Source organism: Lepisosteus platostomus, chromosome 9 (assembly GCF_059453375.1).
Source record: "Lepisosteus platostomus isolate fLepPlt1 chromosome 9, fLepPlt1.hap1, whole genome shotgun sequence".
Classification (NCBI taxonomy): domain Eukaryota; kingdom Metazoa; phylum Chordata; class Actinopteri; order Semionotiformes; family Lepisosteidae; genus Lepisosteus; species Lepisosteus platostomus.
The window spans coordinates 38,390,921-38,411,369 of record NC_142619.1 but is presented as its reverse complement, the minus strand read 5'-3'; the positions used below and the strand labels follow the sequence as shown (position 1 = coordinate 38,411,369).

At 36.9% G+C, this 20,449-nt stretch overlaps 1 protein-coding gene across 2 annotated transcripts in view; it reads left to right on the top strand.

Moving 5' to 3' along the window:
* Positions 1-20,449, top strand: part of tfec (transcription factor EC) — a 72,490-nt gene that overhangs the window by 10,164 nt on the left and 41,877 nt on the right. For both annotated transcript variants that reach the window (XM_088644901.1, XM_088644900.1), the window contains exon 2: positions 6,725-6,944. In XM_088644901.1, coding sequence (XP_088501027.1) covers positions 6,756-6,944 — 189 coding nt within the window. In that variant the 5' untranslated portion in view covers positions 6,725-6,755. The remainder of the gene's footprint in view (positions 1-6,724; positions 6,945-20,449) is intronic.

Here is a 20,449-nt window from a genome sequence, read left to right as displayed (position 1 = left end):
AGGAAAGGATGTAGGGAGGGAAAAATTATTTAGGGTGTTTTTTCTGCATGTATGTAACATAGTAAATAGAATACTATTCAGAATTACTGTATTTTACAATTTATCTCAACACTGCTTAAAATGCGATGGCATTTTGAAAAGCGTTATTACTATCCTCTATTCCTAACACAGATATTTTTAAAGGCAAACGAACATGTTAGCCAGTGCAGGGTCTGAACCTGATTGTACATTGCCTCTGATTTTGAACTTGTCTGCCTCAGCCACACCATTATCCCTGCTCAGTGATTCAAGTCTTCCGTAGAGAAAATCTTTTACAGCAGTGTCTGACTGCTAGCTTCGCAGGAGGCACAAAGGACAAAAAGAGAATTAGTAGTGAAAAGAGCAAATAAATAGGTGCTTTTACTTTAAAGGGAAGTGAGAAAGACTGACGAGCTGCTGAAAGACATCTGTGTGTCGAAAGAGAAAAATATTGTTTGGTCTTTTCACCAGTGTATGATCAAAACAAGGACTCCAAATTAGTTCATGGCTGTTGGAGTTACATAGCGCCATGCAGAGAACTGTCTCTGGGAATGTTTTAATGAGGAGAAAGGGTCACTAGACTGTGACACCACTTCTCAAAGTTCCCCAAGAACAACACACACTTCCTGTTTCAGAGGTGGAAAAAAGGAGGGAAAATAGTCTTCACAGACGTGAGCACAACTTTTGAAGCGTGTTTCACTGGATCACAACGCTCGTTTTGTTGTCCTCTAAGGACTTTGCTCAAAGATCCCCATTGTCTATCAAACAGAAAAAAACAAATTTAAGCAGCTCAATCTAGAAAGCAAAGGTCTGATATTTTTTTCCTTCAAAGAGTCAAGAGCACTTGTATTGCTTTCAGTCTTTTCAAAGAACATTTTCTAATACACAGCAAGTGAGAATGTCAGTCTTTCAACAACTTCAAGGACTTGAGATTAAAATGGCTCAACATATCCCCTGTAGGTGTGAAGGTCATTCTGTAATATGTAGTATCACACAACAACAACCGTAACAAATCAAGTGGGGCCCTAAAGTATAATTAATAGGAGCCACAGCTTGCATTCTTCATCTGCAGACTCTCTCATGCTGTGAGCACTCTTTTTCTATGACTGCATCCACAGACAGCTCTTTTCTCTTCACTTTACTACTTTGTCAAAGTAGGTTAAACATTTCCATTTTTTTCTCCTTCTGAGAAGAATAAATTCTTAAGTTAACCATACCACATTGGAATCATCTAGGCAATTGTTTTTATAAACTGAGGCTGACCTGTCCTGCAACAGGAAAACAGATTTTAAGATGTATAATTATGTGACTGAAAGTCACACATATCTATTTTTATAAAAAGCTTAAACTAATGAGATTTAAGTAAAACCTAACATTGTTAATACTTCTTCAGGTTCTGCTGATATAAGAACACAAAGGAGGACAGGAGGTCATTGGGCCCATCAAGCTCATTTTGCTGATGTCAGTTAATTGAGACAAAGACCTCATGTAGTCAGTTCTTGAAGGACACTAGTGTATCCCTGTAGTTTCCAGCTGTATCCTCTGCTTTGTTTTTCTTGGTTCATAGTGAAGATGGCCATTGGGTTGACTCATGTTTTTGACTCATGTTTTATGAATACTTGAATCAAGCCCTGCTCTTGAGCTACAGCAGATGCAAAGAGGTCAAAATAAAAACCCAAACCTTGTTTCATCTCTAGCTTCTTCAGTCTCGGCTGTTTTTGTCATATATTTACAGTGTATGTTTCTCCAACTGTACCTGCATGTGGTCTCTCTCTTTATTTGTCTGTATTAAATGAAATTTGCAAGGTGTTTGTTCAGTCTTGAAATTGATTTAAATCTTTCTGAACTTTCTTTGACACTTCTACACTGTTTGCTGATCCTCAGTATTATCTGTGAACTTGACTGGTTTACAAACTATAACACAATCTAGAGCTAGACCATTGAAGAAGAGCAGTGGTCCTTAAACAGATCCTTGTGGCACTCCAATATGAACTCACCCCATTGCAACGTCTGCAGTTTGAGAATGAATCTTTTATGAATTACCTCATCTACAGGTTTCTGAAGATTGAAATACACTATGTTATATACTGTATTTGTACACTCTTCTTCTGCTGCTTGTTTGAAGAACTCTATTAAGTTAGGTAAGGAAGGCCTTCCTTTTATAGATCCATGCTGAATACCTACCAGAAGAATCCTGTTTAAATAATTAGTTTCCTTGTATCTCACCTGGCTGGGAAGAACAACAATCCGACCACAACGGTGGGATTGTCGGGGAATTCCCCTGTCCTTTATTGAGGGATGAGTCTGGGAGCAACTACATGTGTGAAGAAGGGGGTGGAGGGAGGGATGCAAAAATGAAACACAAAGGTTACCCACAGGTAGGTAAAAAGCGTGATACTTATACAGTACTTACAGAAAGTAGGAGGAAGTGGGTGAGATTAGGGTCTGATCTCCTCATAAATATCTGATATAGATGATCCTCTAGTTTGGTTTTAATTGTTCTATTTAGAATCTTACACGCAACAAAAGTAAAACTTATTGGTTTATAGTTACTTGATTTGGTTTTGTCACCAAAAACTAAATTATGAAATTATGAAATTTTGTCACCAAAAACGCTTGTTATGAACGGGTACTGCATTATCATGTTTTAGTCCATAAACACTACACCTGGCTTGAGTGACTTCTGGAAGAGATTTATTAAATGCCTATGAACAATACTCTGTTCATTGAAAATGCCTCTGTATGATATTGGCCTCTTCTGTGCTATTGCTGTTTAGTATATAACTTTCATTTTTGTCTTAGGCATGATGTTGATTTTCTCTCTGATAAAAAAGAGAAATATTCATTTAATAAATCAATCTTTTTCCTTTCATAGTCTAAGAGTATCCTGTTAATATCTGTGAGAGACATTTTACTTCATTCATTCCTGTTATTTTGTTGTGTTAATATTGAAAAAGTACATTTTCTTTATTGTGATTGTCTTTCAGAAGAAAATCTTTAAATTGTTAACATTTATTAGTCACTGATTTAATTTCTATCTCGTGCCATTCTAATTCTTATCAGTTGTGTCTCGTTCCTGCACAGTTTGCTTCTTAGAATTATAAGTATTTGTTGTAGTCTCTACCATACAGTACATTTTCATCCTTTGTTCCTAGTTTTACTAGAAAAACCCCCAACATTCATCCATTGTTTATGAGAGAGCCCCTTTTCCTAATGCAGGTTGTGACTAACCCAGAGTTTATCCTGGAGGCTGAGGGTGTAAAGCAAGACTGAGAGCACATGACTATTCTTGCCCCGAACAGGACACCAGCCCTGTGCAGAAACTGCAAAAGCAATCAATCAATGTACTGGTGTTATATGTGTTACCAGTTGGCATGCTTCTCTTTTTCATTACCCGATTAACCTATGAGGAGGATGTATCTAAATGAGCTTATCATAATCTTCTTTGGCCTTTCAAGGGTTAGAAAGTGTGAAGGCTGGAGCATTGATCATCACCAATGGTGGTCTTTGCATTACAACAAATACAGTGGTGTTACATGCATTATGGTCCTCTGTACACAGTCATTAAAAATGCGACAAGCTTGATCCCTGTTGTGAGGTTGAAACAGCTTACTGATAGCATAATGAAAGTGGAAATGACAAGAATTTGACATTTTGTCGAGCATTTCTTAAGAGGAAAATTGTGTTCTATATTAATTCCTTTTCAGAATGACCTACATACTAAGTTTTCAGTTCTGTGCAAAGATTCCAGAACTGTGTCCTCATTTTCTTATTCATGAAAAAATAGTCAAAATAATGACACCATTACTCAGTTATGACTTTGCTTTTTTGTATTTGTCCATTTTCAATATTTTTAAATGTTGAGACAAAGAAGATGTCTATGGCGAATGAAAGTAAATTAAAAATGCTTGTTTGAGAATGTGGGAATGCAACAGAGTGGACAGTGCTCAACTTCTCTTTTGATTCTTAAAACATACCAGTGTCTTGTAAGGGCAATTATACAGCAGCAGCACTTGGCTGTGTTGTTACCAGGAAGAATATGATTAAGCAGCACTTTCACCACGGTAAGAAAGGAATTACAGAGGAAAAAAAGTACAAGGCTTGCCAATTACCTCACATCTGAAGTGCAAACCGTGCTTAAAGCACAGTGTTCTTGCCTTACAGGCTTGTTAGAAGCCATTCTCGTATTTGCTCTGTTTATCTTTCAAAGCAACATTTCAGAAAGACCAAAATCTCCCTTCCTGCTTCGCTTCTAATGGGGAATACTGATGAGCCATGACAACTGATATTCCAAGCAAATCCATTCGGATGGTGGCAAGAAATAGGCTGAAGTCAATGGTTCCCACAAAGACTAAGCATGTTTGTTGATTATTCTGTGGAAAAGTCTAATCCCCTTTCAATGGGTTGATGCTCTGTGTCTTCATTTGCCCGACTTAGACAGACAATGTGCAGGGCCTGGGAGTTGGGCCTAATCTGCCACTTTTTATTTCTGCCCTTGTGTTGTCAATCTCATATTCATTATCCTCCCTCCTCTTATCTGAGAAAGGCAGTGTGTATCATTCATTAAACATTGCTCAGAAAAGACAGGTTTTAGATAGCCAATTAGCTACAGGACACAGCTTTTGAAAGCAGTGTGACATCAGTCATTGCCATTTATGCACGGTTGCAAGTAGAAAGAAAAGTTTGAGACAGGGTGGGGATGAGGAAAAGATTCGAACAAAAGGATGAATAACCTGTTGGTCATTTTACAATGATTTAAATTTAAATAATGGCAAGTGGGACTTTGCAGCACACACCTTCTAATGCAAGCAGTGCACCAATATTTCAATGGATTAACTGTGATGTGGAAATACTGAAACATTTGGTCTAGTGAGTACATCTGTTTACTTTTCATTACTTAAATCTCTGTATGCCAACATAAAAGAATGGAAACAGCAATCAAACTTTCCGAAAAGAAACATTAATACATCAATATAATATAAACTACAGCATGTACAGTACTTATAATGTTGTGATAAGAAAGCTGTGAGAGTCACTGCATTTTATTTGTGGTTTCATTTTACTTCAGCTAAATCTACTTAATGCAAAAAAGGGAAAAGATCTATGGAAGATATAAATGTCTGAAAAACCTTAACATGATATGCACTCTACATGTCAGACTTTTTACTGTGCTTACTTCTTAGACATCTGAGACGTATATATTTAGTTTTGGCAAAGTGATCCCATAACAAAACTTCTGATACTTATAAGAAAACTGTTTGGAGAGCAGTGAGTTTCAGTGATTTTCTCTCTGGATTACTATAGCTATTTGAGCTCTTTTTTCTTAACTTGTGTGAAACATGTTTGCTTTGCTGTGAATATATGTAACGTGATCATTTAATTAGTGGAGCATGCTTTCCACACTTAATTACTGTAAATGAAATTTCGAGACACGAGACACGAGGACAGTTGAAAGTGTATTGTATTAATATACTGTCCACCTTAAACAACCTGCTGTATTTACAAAGCTTGCTTTGAATGTGATAGGTGTCTGTTATTTAACCTTTTTCCACGACACTTTTTTCACATTAAAATACTGAAATGACTGTTCTGTATTGGACATGTAATACAGTAGGTGAATGTGAAATCATCATATGAATGAGTCTGTACTAATGTATTACTACTTCATCAAATACTAATGGTGAAATTTGTAATTATCAAGGTACTTTTATTTTCTCATTTTTTTTGTACTTTGCTTTTTGTTCATAAGACAATTGTTACTAACGAGGAAAATCAGTACTATGCTAGTCTGAAAAGGAATGGGATTCAGGAAAAATTGTATATATCCTTTCAGGAAGATTTGCATTGTAAGTCTGTTCCAGACTCCCTTTTGCTTTCTGGAGAGCTGTTTTCCTCAGAAATGTTAGAACGTACAAAACATCTTATGTCATAATTTGTTCTCGAACCATTCAGATACTATAGATTCTCTCTAGTGCCAAGTGCATCAAAGACCTCCATGGGGTCAGCAGAACTAACCAAAAACCTTTCACCCCAAATTCAGTGGTGTTTACACTGTATACACTTTGGATGTGGTCTGATTGAACACTTAAGATACTTCTTTCATTTTCACAACTTCAATTTAACTTTTAAATGTTCTGTAACTGATAGTAACAGTAAATTATTGTTGACTTCAGTTGGAGATTTACTGTAAGGGATTTCTTGGGCAGGGGTTCTGCAGGCAAGGAAAGGCTGAAAACCCCTGCCTTGAAAGCAGCATGATACAGTATTATTGAAATGACAAAATCTTCAGGGCAATCAGGAGAAAATACAAATGACAGGTATATGCATTTGAGTGTCATTAATAAGAGTTTAACAGATCTTCAAACAGCTCATGCACTGACATTCTATAACACGCAAAATAAAATTTAATAGATATTCTGTACCTCTAATAAATAAGGAAGATAGAGAAAATCCAAAGGCAGAGGCAAGACTCGATGCATTTGTATTGCAGAGCCGCTGACTTTTAACTCATTATTATGGGATGTCAGCTTAGGAAATGGCTGAATTTATATTATAATCTTTTCTAGTCACAATCAGAACAGTGAGTTCTGAAGACCCTGGATGTAAGACAAAGGGAAAAAAATGTGTCTCACGCAGGTACTGTAGCAGTTCTTGACATGCTGCTGGAGTAACAGTCTGAAGTGGGTGTCTTTTTGTTTCCCCGCAGCCTGACAGACAGCGGTGTCAAGGGCAAGACCATGCTACAGTCGCACACAGGCCGGCACTTGCAGCTGATGAAGGAGCAGGACCGAAGAAACCAGGAGAGGCAGAGCCAGATCGGGCCCCACTGCTACAGCTATTACCAGCAATATGCACACAGTCCCTGCACCCAGGCCTTGTATGGACAGTACCCTTTTTTCAGACACGTGCCACAAACTCCACATAAGGTACTGCATCCATCTGTCTCTCTATACTCTGCTTCAATTAACTTTAAATCAAGCTAACCAGCTACCCTTTCAACTGTTGCTAAGTATATGCAACTTCAGTATTTCTTTGTGTTTATTTTAATGTGTGACATGAAATACTAAAAACTATTGCCTGTCTTGTACTGATTTCAAAACGCATCGTAGTTGCTTCGGTAGAAAAGACTATCTTAATATTTGTGCTACATGTACTGTACAGTATCAGAATGATGAAAAACAACAGAAAACAGCAGAATTTGATAAGAATATGCTATTGATGGTAGTCCATCACATGGGGGTGTTCATTCCATTATAAGCAGAGATATCATGAAAACATTATATTTCAATTTGAATGGTTCAATAAGAAGTTAAATTTGTGCACCATCCATTCTCCCATCACCCATAGTCACTTCTTCCTGTAGAGTGTTGTGGCAGACAGAGGGCTTTAGGGCGGGACCACACTCTGGAGGGGTAGCCAGTCTATTGCAGGGGCACACACACACACAGGGACGATTTCAAGACACCAACTAACCTTGCCAGTGTATCTCTGGAAGAAGGAAAGGAAACACTGAGCACCTGGGGGCAGCTCACACTTACCCAGGAGAGCACTCTGGAATCTGTCCAGAGACAAGCAACCAGGGCTTAAGGGAATGTCCTACATGGACAGGCTGGAGGAACAGAACCTTTTAAGTCTTGCATTGAAAAGGCTAAAAGGAGACCTGACAGAAGTATTCTGAATCCTCAGAGGCATTAACAAAGATGATAGAATTACTTCAGAATGAACAATGAAGCAATGAAACTGCTTCAATGAATGCAGAAATTGCTCGGAATTCTTACACTGTCACTTTAGTTTTTTGTGTCTTAAGTGATCTAGAAAGCACACCTGGGAAATGTGTGTTTTTTTAAAGGTTTTTCACCCTCTCAGAAACAAATAAAATAGAAAGCATTTAAAGAAAAACAAGTCAAGCTGGAGAAGCTGTCAGACTCATCAATTTTTAAATAATTCGATGACATTGAAAAGGTTATTATTTAAATATAAAAAATAATATTTTGATTATGTGGAAGGCTGGTCAATGAGCAACTGCAGCTGCCACTAGAGGTCGCCAAAAGGCCTTCAATTATTGTAAATAGACACGCAGGTGGTACTTTATTTATTTGATTATTATATGATTGGCAATAGGTAAAGAAAGTTACATTCTTACATAGTTATACATTTGGTAAATAAAGTGCATAATCCAGGAAAAATCTTTTCTAGAGGCCAAATAACCTACCAGTATGTCTTTGGACTGAGGGAGGAAATCGGAGCTTCCAGAGGAAACCCACACAAACCCACACAAAAGGAAGAACATACAAACTCCACAATGATAGCACCCCAGTGCTGCAAAGGAGCAATACTAACCACAGCACCATCGTGCCACCCAAGTAATTATTCTAAACCTTACAAAAACTTTAGGTTAAAAAGATCTGGGGATATAGCAAGATTATTAGTAAAGGTATTGAGAAGAACAGCTACTGCTGTAGACAGGATTTCCTCATCTAACCTTAACCTTATAATGTGATTACCAGACACATGGTGCTGAATTAAAAGGTTTCAGGGATTAGAACTGATACCACCCAAAAGGTCCTTTGTATTTTCATAGCCAAATAACAAGCAGACCTCTTAAGGTTTCACTGTATTGACTAGAGTCATTTTAAGCAAAGATGTGACTGATTCTGAAACCTCTTAATAAAAACTTCTGGTCTTCCTATAAATCAATTCAGATTTTGACCATGATCTTATTGTGATTTTGATAACAGTTGAGACCTGAGGTTGACATAAAATCCCTCGAGCTCCTTTTGTTTATCGACATCACTGCTATGGCTGATAAATAGTTTTTTTTTGTAGCAGATAAAGGAATTCCTAGAAGGCCTGCTGATGTATCTTCCGTGTTTCAAAGGTAATAAATCAGATCTTCAGAGAAATGCGGCAACAGCTGTTGAAGAATGCCTCAAATACATCAAAGCAAACTTCTATTTGCACTTCTCCACTGGAACCCTTTCATGTTCAAAACATGTCTTGTATAGGTTTGTGTTACTGGCTTTACCTCTGTTGTTTCTGCACCCATGGGTGTTCTTTTAGTAGCAGGTTCCCCTGAAGAGATGGGGAGAGTTGATTAGATCTGTAGTTTTGTATATAGTCTATCAGCCCTTGTATAGGCTTATACCTTGAAGGGAATAGTAAACAGCAGAAGAAATCTTTTTAAAGATCTTTTTAGGATCTTGAAAGTAATTCCACACTAAGTTTCCTTAAAGAAAGGTTTCAGAAAGACACTCCTCTAATCACAAAGTATTAATAGCACAAACAAAAACAACTGTCAAACATTGCCTCAGCATTTAGTGTCAGTTTAGTCTTTTCCAGAATACATCATCCAGTCTGGGACTCTGTTTTCATGCTCATTATTTGATAGTCTCTAATCTGCAGTCTTTCTGGAAACATGCCACACTGCTGAAATTTGTAAAGGTTTTGTGTTGTGGTAAAAGCCTATTGTACTGTAGCTGTGGCAGGATGAAATCATCCTCTCCCTGCTCTTAAACAGTGTGTGACCGCAGGGCTTCAGACATGAAAGGTTTGATGAGATGGCAAATTAACACTTTATCTCACTATATTTTCTGAACATTTAGCATCAAGAAAGGTGAAAGTAATGCTGCACCACAGAGGCACAAAGACAAAGTCTCCCACAACTGCTAACTGTACTTTTATGATTCAATATGTGTTTTGAAACATAAACTAACTTTATAGTGACAATATTTGCTCTTTTTAATGGCCTGTGATGGCTGATGGCAGAAAATCTTATTTTTTTTTAGTCCAATCAAATACTGTCAGAATTGTTTGGATCTTTTCTCATCTCAAAGGTGATTTTGATTTGACAGAAACTTAATTGCTTGGCAGCCTCTAAAGTCAGAAAACACAGGGACATTTTTATTCAGGTTCTGTGGTTCATGGAGATATTGAATAAGACAAAAGACCACATTGCCCAGATCTTCTGCGTAGTAGCCACTGTCATTTGAAGGTCCATTCTTTTCTTATATTTTGGAATAAAAAAATCTGAAACTTTCTCATGTTCAGCAGCAGAACAATAGATACTGGATTATTTTTAAATTGTTAAATGCCTTTGTAAAAAGTGGGTTTATACTGTTTATTTCTTGATACTGACATAAATTAACAAAAAATAGAACAAAATATTTTTCAAATGATTTTGTGATATGTATTTATATGTAATCCACATTTTTCACAAGCAAAAACAAAGTATCTAATGTAAAAAAGGAGCTTCATACTGTAGTTGGGATTTACTTTGTTGCTAAAGCTGACCTTAGATTAATTTGGTTTAACATGGAGAACAAATCAATTTACTGTTTATTTATTAGTCTCACTTAATGTCTCCCATTTAAGAGATAGATGGGGACATGCATAATACAAATGTTAAAAGCCAAAACATTCTGTATAAACTCCAAAGACTTAAATAGATTTCAAAGTTACACGTGAACAGTGATCGTTCCTCAGTGCAATGATGTGACTGTTTGCATCATGTGAAGCATCTGGCATGTCATTGTACATAAGGTGGACCCTAAAAAAGCCATTGTGACAGTTGATGGGCTTATGGGTTCCTGAAACAAATAAGACAAAAAGCTTGGAATCAATATTATTTTCAAAGTGCTATTTTTAACAGAGGGGGTAAAAAAGAACTGCACCTTTTCACTCTTGAGCAGAGAAGACTGCAAAGGGACCTGATCCCAGTATTTAAAATCCTCAAAGGCATTGACAATGTCAGCAGAGGGGATTTCTTTAGAATGCACAGTGAAATGCAAGGGGAAGGACACAAGAGGAAGTCACTTGGACATGTACTTAAAACTGAGAGCAGGGGGCACTTCTTTGCCAAGAGGGTTGTGGGAGTATGGAACAAGCTAGCCAGCCAGGTTGTAAAAGCTGATACCCCGGCTTCTTTAAGAAACTGATTCTCAGGCCAGTTTGCTTCTGATTACTCAATGGGCTAGATGGGCTAAATGGCTTCCTCTTGTTTTCTTTCATATATCCTTATCCCCTTAAATTCAAAGGACAGAGGGAGAATTTACAGATGAACGATGGTAGCCAGTAAGGTAAAGCTGTTTAAAAGGGGAATTATTTTTAAACAATCCGCAATGTATTATTTTAAGCATGGAAAAGCTGTTCTATTCAGTGGCATTTTAGCGTCCGCAAACATGTGCGGTTACTTATGAATTTCACCATAACTAATGACAGCATTTCATGTGATCAGAAAATGAATATAATTAAATCTTCCTTATTAGAATTACATACTGTAATGAAAACAAAGTATTGATTGAAGATGAAGGCAGGACATCTCCCAATTAATTTTTTTTCTGGCATTTAAAAAAAGAGTAGACATAAGATTGAGAAATCCTTTTAATTTGCTTTCACTGTACTAATCACCACTTCTCCTAGTTCAGTTTTGGGAATTTATGTTTTTTTTCCTCATGCTCTTGTCTGTACCTTGATAAAAATAGGGCTGTGGTCTTTTAGCATCGTACAACTAGGAAGGAACCTAACCAAGATCAGCAGACGTCTGTTAAGAGCAAAGGAATAGACAAACAGATTAATTCCATGTTGAAAAGAAGTTTTGTGCTCACACTTGGAGAAGGCTCAAAGCTCGTAACTGAGTTTTTCTTGGTTAATACTTTTCAGTGTGGAATTAACCCCTGACTTGATCTTTTGCAGCCCACACACTGATTCACTAACCACTTGAAATCTGCTAGGATCAGGTGCACAGCAGGGTGTGAAACAATTAACAAACAAAAACTAGAAAAAAGAATATATACAGAAAGTTCTGATAATAGTAGTAAGAATAATATCAAGAAAAAGTAATTTATTTAAAGAAAGATTGTCCAGTCAGGTTATACAAGGTTGCATGGAGGTTCTATATAATATATACAATTCACTGTTTTTTTATTGTCGACTTTTATCGACAGTGATTTAGTTTGGATTGAGAAATATTATTACATTTCATATTACATTTGTATATACCAACTGCTCATGGAGAAGTTCCACAAAGTTAGGTTAAAGCAACAGTTATGAAGCAGCAAATTACTAAACTTATTTTTTGCAGTTCAATATTTCTTTTTAGGAAGTATAACAACAGGGTGTTGAAATGTCTGGAGAGAAAAATAAACCTTGATTTATAATTTAGAGCAGTAACAAAGAGGTAACAAAGAGGTTACTTTAAAGCTTTTTAGGAACTGTTTGATGGCCGTGGATAGAGGTGACTGAGAGGAGTACTAGGCTATCTAAATTCCTCAGCCTGTTCTCACTTTACCTTCATGTCAAAAAATTTTAAAGACTGCTTGACAAACATGTTGTATCTTTAGAAATGAACCGCAGGTTGAATAACACTTCAATGGAAATTAAAAGAACATTTTTAAACTAATCGCAAACAATTCCATTAAATTCAGAGAAACACAAAATTCAAAATTTAAATTGGTTTGGAGAGACTTCAAGCAGCCTTTTGTAATTAAGATATTGTGCTGCAATTGAAGATATCCATGAGCCAATGTCCAGTATGTAAGTGATTAAAAATGCAGTTACACCACAGACCAATTTTTCAATGATCTTATTTAAATAAACAGGCATTCTGGGAAGTGTAATTCAATTTGCTGTTCCAGCCATTATTTAATACCTTGTACTGTATATCTAACATGCCTACAGTAGATCCTACAGAAAAAGGTTATTCGGTAAAGATAACATTTTACTCATTTTGACAGCCATGCCACTTTTCCAAAGATTATAGTGAATTTAAGCATGTGAAATATGTCGTGTCTCTGTTTATTCGATGCTTCTTTTCATTTGATCTTATACATTACTTTTCAGGTTCTGTTTAATTGCTTATTGCTTTATGTTAAATAACATGTCTGGGAAAAGCTCTGTGGTCACGGGATAGAATGAGCTCAGAGAGATAGTTATTGAATGCAGCATATTAAATTTGAAAATATGCCCCTAAGGTGTTTTCATGCTGAAGACATTTAAAATGTTAACAACACAGTATGACTAATTTGCCTTTAACCTTCTTATGTGTAACATAATAGTATGTACTATTAAGCTTCAATTAAGGTTCAAGCTTGTGAACTGAAGGAAAAAAAAGAATAATTGAGAAACACAAATCACAGGGCTTTGCATCTGCACACAACCTTTGAGCTTCCATGTCTTTTCTAACTGGGGAAACCCGTGCAAATGTACTGCTGTGTTAGTTAAATCAGAAAATGTGAGAATAGCTAGAAAAATACTAACTCAAGAAAGACGAGCAGGGACTCTGATCTGCGGGTTGTGGGTTGAAATCCCAGCTGAATCAGTCCTTGACTTGAAAACATCACTTGGATTGCTCTAGGAATTCCTCTGCCGCGTAAGTGGGTCTCCAGCTCATCATCGCGAATACAAACTTCTTCTCAATTCCCATACATGGCAAATGTTAAGGGATACAAAAAAAATTAGGACATGTTTACTATTATTATACTGTTTAATTCAATAACACATCCAGCCTTTGCCCTAATAAACATGGATGTCACTGTGGTTTCAGAAAGCATTCAAAGATTTCTCAGTTACTGAAGGGGTTTGATCAGTCCCTTTGACAGCCTGCCACATGGTGCTTTAGAGTGGGTGGCAATGATTCCTTCCTTTTCCCACTCTCTGCTCCTCACCTCACAGATGTTTCTCACTCCCTGATGCTTTCTTGGCAGCTGTGTCGATTGGTGACAGAGGTTGCTCTCATTTCAGCTTCATATTCAGCTCTGAAACACGGCGCTTGGAATAAATGCTCAATTAACAAGGCTACATACTAGAGTTTATGAGATTAATTTAGTGCATGTAGCAGGTGTCTGCCAAAATTCCTTTCCTATTTAAACCTCCCATTTCATACCAACGTTTAATCCTATTACAGCTAATTGAGTGAAGTCGGCAGTCTTTTTCAGTTAAAACAAGTTCAGGCTCTAATAGGATTCAAAAGAAAGGTACAATAAACGAAACAAACTGTGGTGTTTAGTTCCTTCCATTTCATAGATTCTGCACCATTTAAGAGCTTTATCTGCAAAAAAAGAGAGGCTGAGCATATTTATAGCCCACATAAAAAGGGGCTTTTTCCTGCGCTTTTCCTATTTGTTTTGTTAAAACACATAAAAATATTATAAGGAAATATGTGTTTTCAGTGTGATTTAAGGACAAAATCACTTAAGAAAACAAACCTGAGTTACAGTAGACACAGGGTGTGCCATTTCATTTCTAAAGTAAGAATGCTGAAATAAAGGAATATCACAGTTTTGTCAGAAACTCTTGCACAAGCTCTCTCCCTGCGGTAGAGGTGCTGCCCAAAGGCCGACCGTCTCCCGTGTGTGTCTCCCTTAGCGGGGGTGGTAGCATCCTGGGTATGGAGCAGACCGCCGTTCGCCAGAGGTCCATCAACCCAGCGGGTACCCTTCACATGCCCCTTTTCAACCCCTTAAATGATGTCACTGCTGCTTGTCCACAGCTAAAGCTATAAAACTGTCCTGTTTCCTTTTTTGTTTCAGACATTTTATCAAAGACAAGACTAGCAGTCTTGTGTTGATTATCCTGTGGAATGTTGTAGATCTTCCGGTGGTAAACTTTATATTTCTTTGCAGCAGGTTCTGGTGATGAAGACATCACCCCTATGCTGACCAGTGCCAGTAGTAAGGGTTTATGGGCATCTAGTTATGGGAGACTAGTACTGGAAATGAAGGAAAGAATATGGAATAGTGGTTAGGCACTCGGAACATTGATCTGGAAGGCTGTGCATTCATAACCCACATGAGGCACTGTTGTTGTATTCTTGAGCAAAGCACCTCACTCAGATCGCTCGCTTAACTGTATAAATGGATACAGAATATAAATCGCTTTGGATAAAAACAGAAGCTAAATGAATGAAAAACAATAAGCTCTCCAAAAATACCTGAAGGCATTTCTCAATACAACATTCTTGGGAGTTTTATGCTGTGATAATACAGTACTATCCTATTTTTATGTGTTAATAACCTTCTCCTGTAATTAATGAGCTGGTATACAGTACCTGCTCTGCAGAAATACACAAAATTATTATAGTAAGGACAGATTCAAAATATACAATACTTTTCTATTATTCAACGTGTAGCCGGTGAGTACGTGTGATTTTCTTAGGAACAGCCCCCTTCCTCCTAAGTTTACATCATGGTGAAGCACTGGATAATTTACAATTTGGTGATCATATTCAGTAGTTGTAAAATTGACCAATTTCTGAAATATTCTGTTGGTAGATAACTTTTCACAAGGGCTTTTGTAGTATTCCTATCATGCATTGGTCTGTAGCAATCCTGTGATGATTTCTGTAGTACTTCATGATTACTACAGGAGAATCACAAAACCACCTCAGCATATTTTCATAAGGGCTGAATGCTGTCAGCACACAGCCCTGCTCACCTGCTCCACTCCACTGCAGAACAGGGGAGGGAGACAGTCAGAGCAGACTGAGCAGACTGAGGCACAGGGATAAGTGAAGTGCAGTGAAGTCAACTGTGTACAATCAGCATTGAACTGCTATGCATTCCATAACCAATTCATTTAATGTCTAGAAGGCTAGACCAGGTAAACAAATACAACATTTTTTATCACTGATTGCAAAATACAGAATCCTTGGAGAATTAAAAAATGAAATAAAATACTGCACATGCACCATGAGTTACTGTATCAGCAATATTTTAAAAAAGACAAATATTAGACAGCTATAAGCCTTTGGGTTGAAATGTATTCTCATGTTAAATGTGAGGACCACAGATTATAAGTTAAACAAGATTTATACATTTTCCAGGCAATTATTACCAGCATTTATCTTGAAAGTGACCCAGAGAAAGCATATTTCAGGACTTGTTTTTCCACCCATCTCAAGCTTTGCTATAAGTCTGCCATTATAATTATCTCATACCTGTAACAAGACCCTTTCGAGATGTTATCAAAATGTCCCCTGTGACCTTTAAAATGATCTTCTCAGGGACAGAGAGCACAAGAACAAAGTCTATTTACACAGAGCTACTTTCCTCTTTAATTAGGCACTCTTGCTAAAACCTTAACATTTTCAACACAACTAAACCTATTAACCACTGGTGGCAACTGTTAACATTATTATTACAGATTGTCTTCTACAGACAGCTGTTTGGGAGACCTTGTATTGCTTGAATCTTGTAATTCGTTTATCTTCAACCCAAGGCACAGAGGTAACACAGATGAGGTTTCAACATCACATTATTACATACTGTACGTACTTTAAAAGTATCAATGTGTTTAAAAAGTTTTAGATGTGACATTTGGCAAATACCACAGTTACACCATTAATCTATTTTAAAACTTATGTCATACGATAAAAAAAAAAGATTTCTTTAGTATTTTGTGCCACCTGCTCATCACTTAATGTTTTATTTCAGATCTACTGAGTCTCATCAATAAATTGTTCCTAATCACTTGAAAGCTGGAAAACTAAAAAAGGTCCTTTATTGCTTTTAGTCCAATACAGACAAGTAGATCTTTGTTTACTATATCTTTATTTTACAGAATAGATCATTTCGGATTTGCTAACATCCCAAGTACAATTCTTCCCCTCCAGAGTTTTTTTTTCTTTTTTGTTTAAGTCCCATTCAAATATCTGCTTGCTTGTCTATCAGCAGAGAATTATATGGCAGTCGACAGTCTTGCACAGTTATATAGAATAACTCATCCGTGTTGGTTTAGGAGCTGGGAAATGGCAGCCTTAAAAGAAGTGGCATAACTGACGGGATGCGTACTAAAATTGTGGAAGCAATCTGAGCTCACTCTAGTGTAGCCCCGAGCGCCTATTGCTAAAATTAGAATGCAAGAAAGGTCACAAACAAATAGAGGTCATTTGGTCCCTCTAGCCTGTTTGGAAGTAAGTAGTTAATTGATCCAAGGATCTTATCCTTGTTTCATGAAAAAAACAGAGCAGCAGTTTCAACAACATAGCTGGGCGTTCTTCCACACAATTACCACTTGTATTTCCTGGCTCATGTTTCACTGTGTGTTTGAAGAAACCAGCTGAGTTGACTTTGTCAATGCATTTGAGGATTTCCAATACTGTTTTCAGGTCCACACATAGCTGTCTCTGTTGAAGACTTAAGTGTTTCTTCAGCCTGTCAGTGTAGGACAAGCCTCAAGCATCCCCAACATATCTGGTTGATCTTCTCTGAACTAATTCCAGGGAAGCAGTATATTTTCTTAAACATGGTGACCGATATTGTACACAGTATTCTTAATAGAGTATTATAAAATTTATAGTTGATGTTCTTACTGCCTGCATGCAATGTCCTATTCTTTACATTAAATGCCATCTGCCAGGTATTTGCACTGTCATGAATTTTATCTAAATCTTTTTGAATTTCACTTGCTGTTTCCACAGTGCTTGCTAATCCACCTAATTTGGTATCATCAGCTAAATTAAATAATTTACTAAATGTTCCAGAAACTCAGTGTTACAAGTACAGAGCCCTGCAGGACTCCACTATCACCCCCAATTATTTTCTATTTAGTAACCAATTCTCAGTCCAAGCACTCACAAAAAAAGACTCACTGCGTGCAATTTGAAAAAATATATCCTATCTGTATCAATTACTGTTTTTGCCTGTTCAAAGAACTCTATCATGTTGGTTAAGAAAAACCAACCTTTTCTAAATTGATGCTTAATATAATTATAAGAACAATTAGTCTTTATCATCATTTTTATTGCCTTACATGTAATAGAAGTAAGAAGTTTTCTCATCCTTTTTATTGGTGAGTGAGAGGTGGATGAGATGGGAAATTCTCAACTCCCTGGCTAGTACTCTTGTCTTAAGGAACTTTTGAAAGAGTTGCATAAATGGCTTTTGAATAACACCTGTCATTTCCTTGTACAACCGGCAAGATACTTTCAGGACCCTGGGATTTATTCATCTTTCCCTCTTCTGTGCTTACAGTATACTATCAAATACAGAACTTTGTTCTTCATTAGTGCGTAACTGAGTATATCACTCATTCCTCAAAATGTTTCAGCCTAAGATTTAGTTTCCAGTTTGTGAAAAAGAAAAAAAGTACTGTGACCATGTTGCTTTTTTAATTCTAATTAGAAGAGCTAAAAGAGTGGAAACCACACAAAAAATGCAAGTCATCTGTATTTTCCTTCAATGCACATGGCATTAAGACAAGTATTAATTTTTGCTTGTTGAGTGACAGCTTTGCAATTTATGGATAAGATGAAATAATGAGACAACATAATTTTCAGTTTTAACTTGCATTCTTCAGTTCAGATATATATGTTTCTAGTAATACAAAATACAAAATCAGCACCTATATTGCGATTCTGTTGAGCTCTGTAAGGTTAGTTCATAACTGGCGATCAGAATGTTCTGTAGGTTGCTTTGGCTTGAAGGCTCTTTTTATCTGGATTCTCATAACATCACAAGCTAAGTATGTGTTCCCAACTAGAACATAAACTGTGAATTTTAGAAGATAGGAACTGTTAATAATTTAATTTTACTCAAGCACAGAGATTTGCAGAACAATGTGGAAAATTACCTTTCCATCATTTACCATGTTTCAAAGCAATGAGATGATATTTTCATACATAAGCATATCATGTTGAAAAAGGGATGTTACAGTAAAGCATTTTACTTAAGAAGGCTTTTGGCCTTCTTAATTAAAGCCAAAGAAAAGGCAATGTCTTACATGTCCGCACGAAGTGGCAAATATTATTTGATTGCCTAGCTGAAGTCTTCTAAGCAGCTAAAGAGCTAAATGAATTCACTTGCAAATATTGGCTTTTTCCCTTTACACTTAACTAATGACAATTGTCGTTTCTTTTCTTCTCTTTATCAAGGACGCTTTCTGTAGATTCATTTGCAAAATTGATATAAAGAATTCTCTTCTTATGCATCTTAAAAGGTTTGAAAAAAAATTACATGATAAATAAATAAAATAACTTAAAATAAGGAACAAAAAACATTAAACAACATGAATTGTGCTCCAGGCAGAACAATGGAGTAACCTGAGATGCTGATCAATCCAATACAGTATATTAAATTCACCTGCTGTTCTAGTTTGTGTAGGGACAAAGATTACTCTGATAGTTGCTCGGGGCACTGAAGTTTTCTTTCACTGTTTAAATGAAAATGTTCGTAGGGAATTATCGTTTAAGAGTTCTAAATTCATTACAAACAAATTACACCATCCTTATTATGATTGTGATATATGAGCTAGACTTCTATATATCTATTGGAATATTTTAATTTATTTTCATTAGTACTGTACAGTATGTACACAGTGATAGCATTGAATTTAAAAAAGCGAAACAAAAAGAGAAACCAAAAAATCAGAAACTTATTATGCTCGGCCATTAGGCATCCCTCTCCTTGTGAAGTTCACACATTTTCAATTGCTTCATTCTGAATTCTAGAATTAGATGAATATGGCTGAAGAAAACAGTATATTTCTGGAGAATATTTTATGAATGTCTCTAGGTGACACAGTGGGCACAACACTTTAAGGTTGGTTCAAGCAGCTGAGTAGTTAGACAAAGGCATGGCTTCTATGTGTTTGAAGTGGTCAGTTGCACAGGGAGGAGCAGAAATGCAGACCTTTCTGACCGAGGTCCCAGGAGGAGGACCTGGACCAGAGTTTATCTTTCCATCTCAGGCTGGCAGAGGCCACAGACCTCCAGTGGGGACGAATAATACCTCATGGAACAAGAGAAACATGCCAGCTCTCCTAAATCCCTCCTTGTCCAGTGCGGTAAGGGCCCTGATGAAAACTTCAGAGCAGGAGATTATGAAACATAAAGAAAGCAGGAGGCTGGACAAAAAAATGCCACGAATTGGATTAATTGGCATAATGCAAGGTGGCTGGGCACAGTCAGGGAGAGTGTCAGTGTTGGGAGAATCCCCACCAAGTAAGACCGTCTGCGCAATTAGCTATCTGAACTCTGACCCCGCCAGAATAATTAGTGAATAACATAAGGGATCAAGACAAAGGCACAGAGTGATTTGGTGAGTGCTAGCAAGTAATACATCAAAGAATGCTGGTAATTGGCCCTGTGGCTTTCATTCTTTGCCCTATTTCTTTCAATTCATTGACTCAAAATAATGGGTTCAGGTTTATTATCAACAGGTCTAAGCACTAAAAGTGCAACACTTCAACAAAACTGAGATTGTGGCTGTGCCGGTGGCTAAGTGGAAGTTGTAGGCTTGCAGGCACATTAGTTTGAAAAGGGAAAGTAGCTCCAAGATTTGTATTGTGTTAGCGCTGTGGGCAGTAAACGTTTGTGAACAAATTCAGAACACTCTTATCACCAGGCTTCTGCCTCCTCACAATGCTGGAATATAATTGGTATGGACAGGTAGGTTGATCTCACATCTGACATGCTTTACTAAGACAGAGAGGGACATTT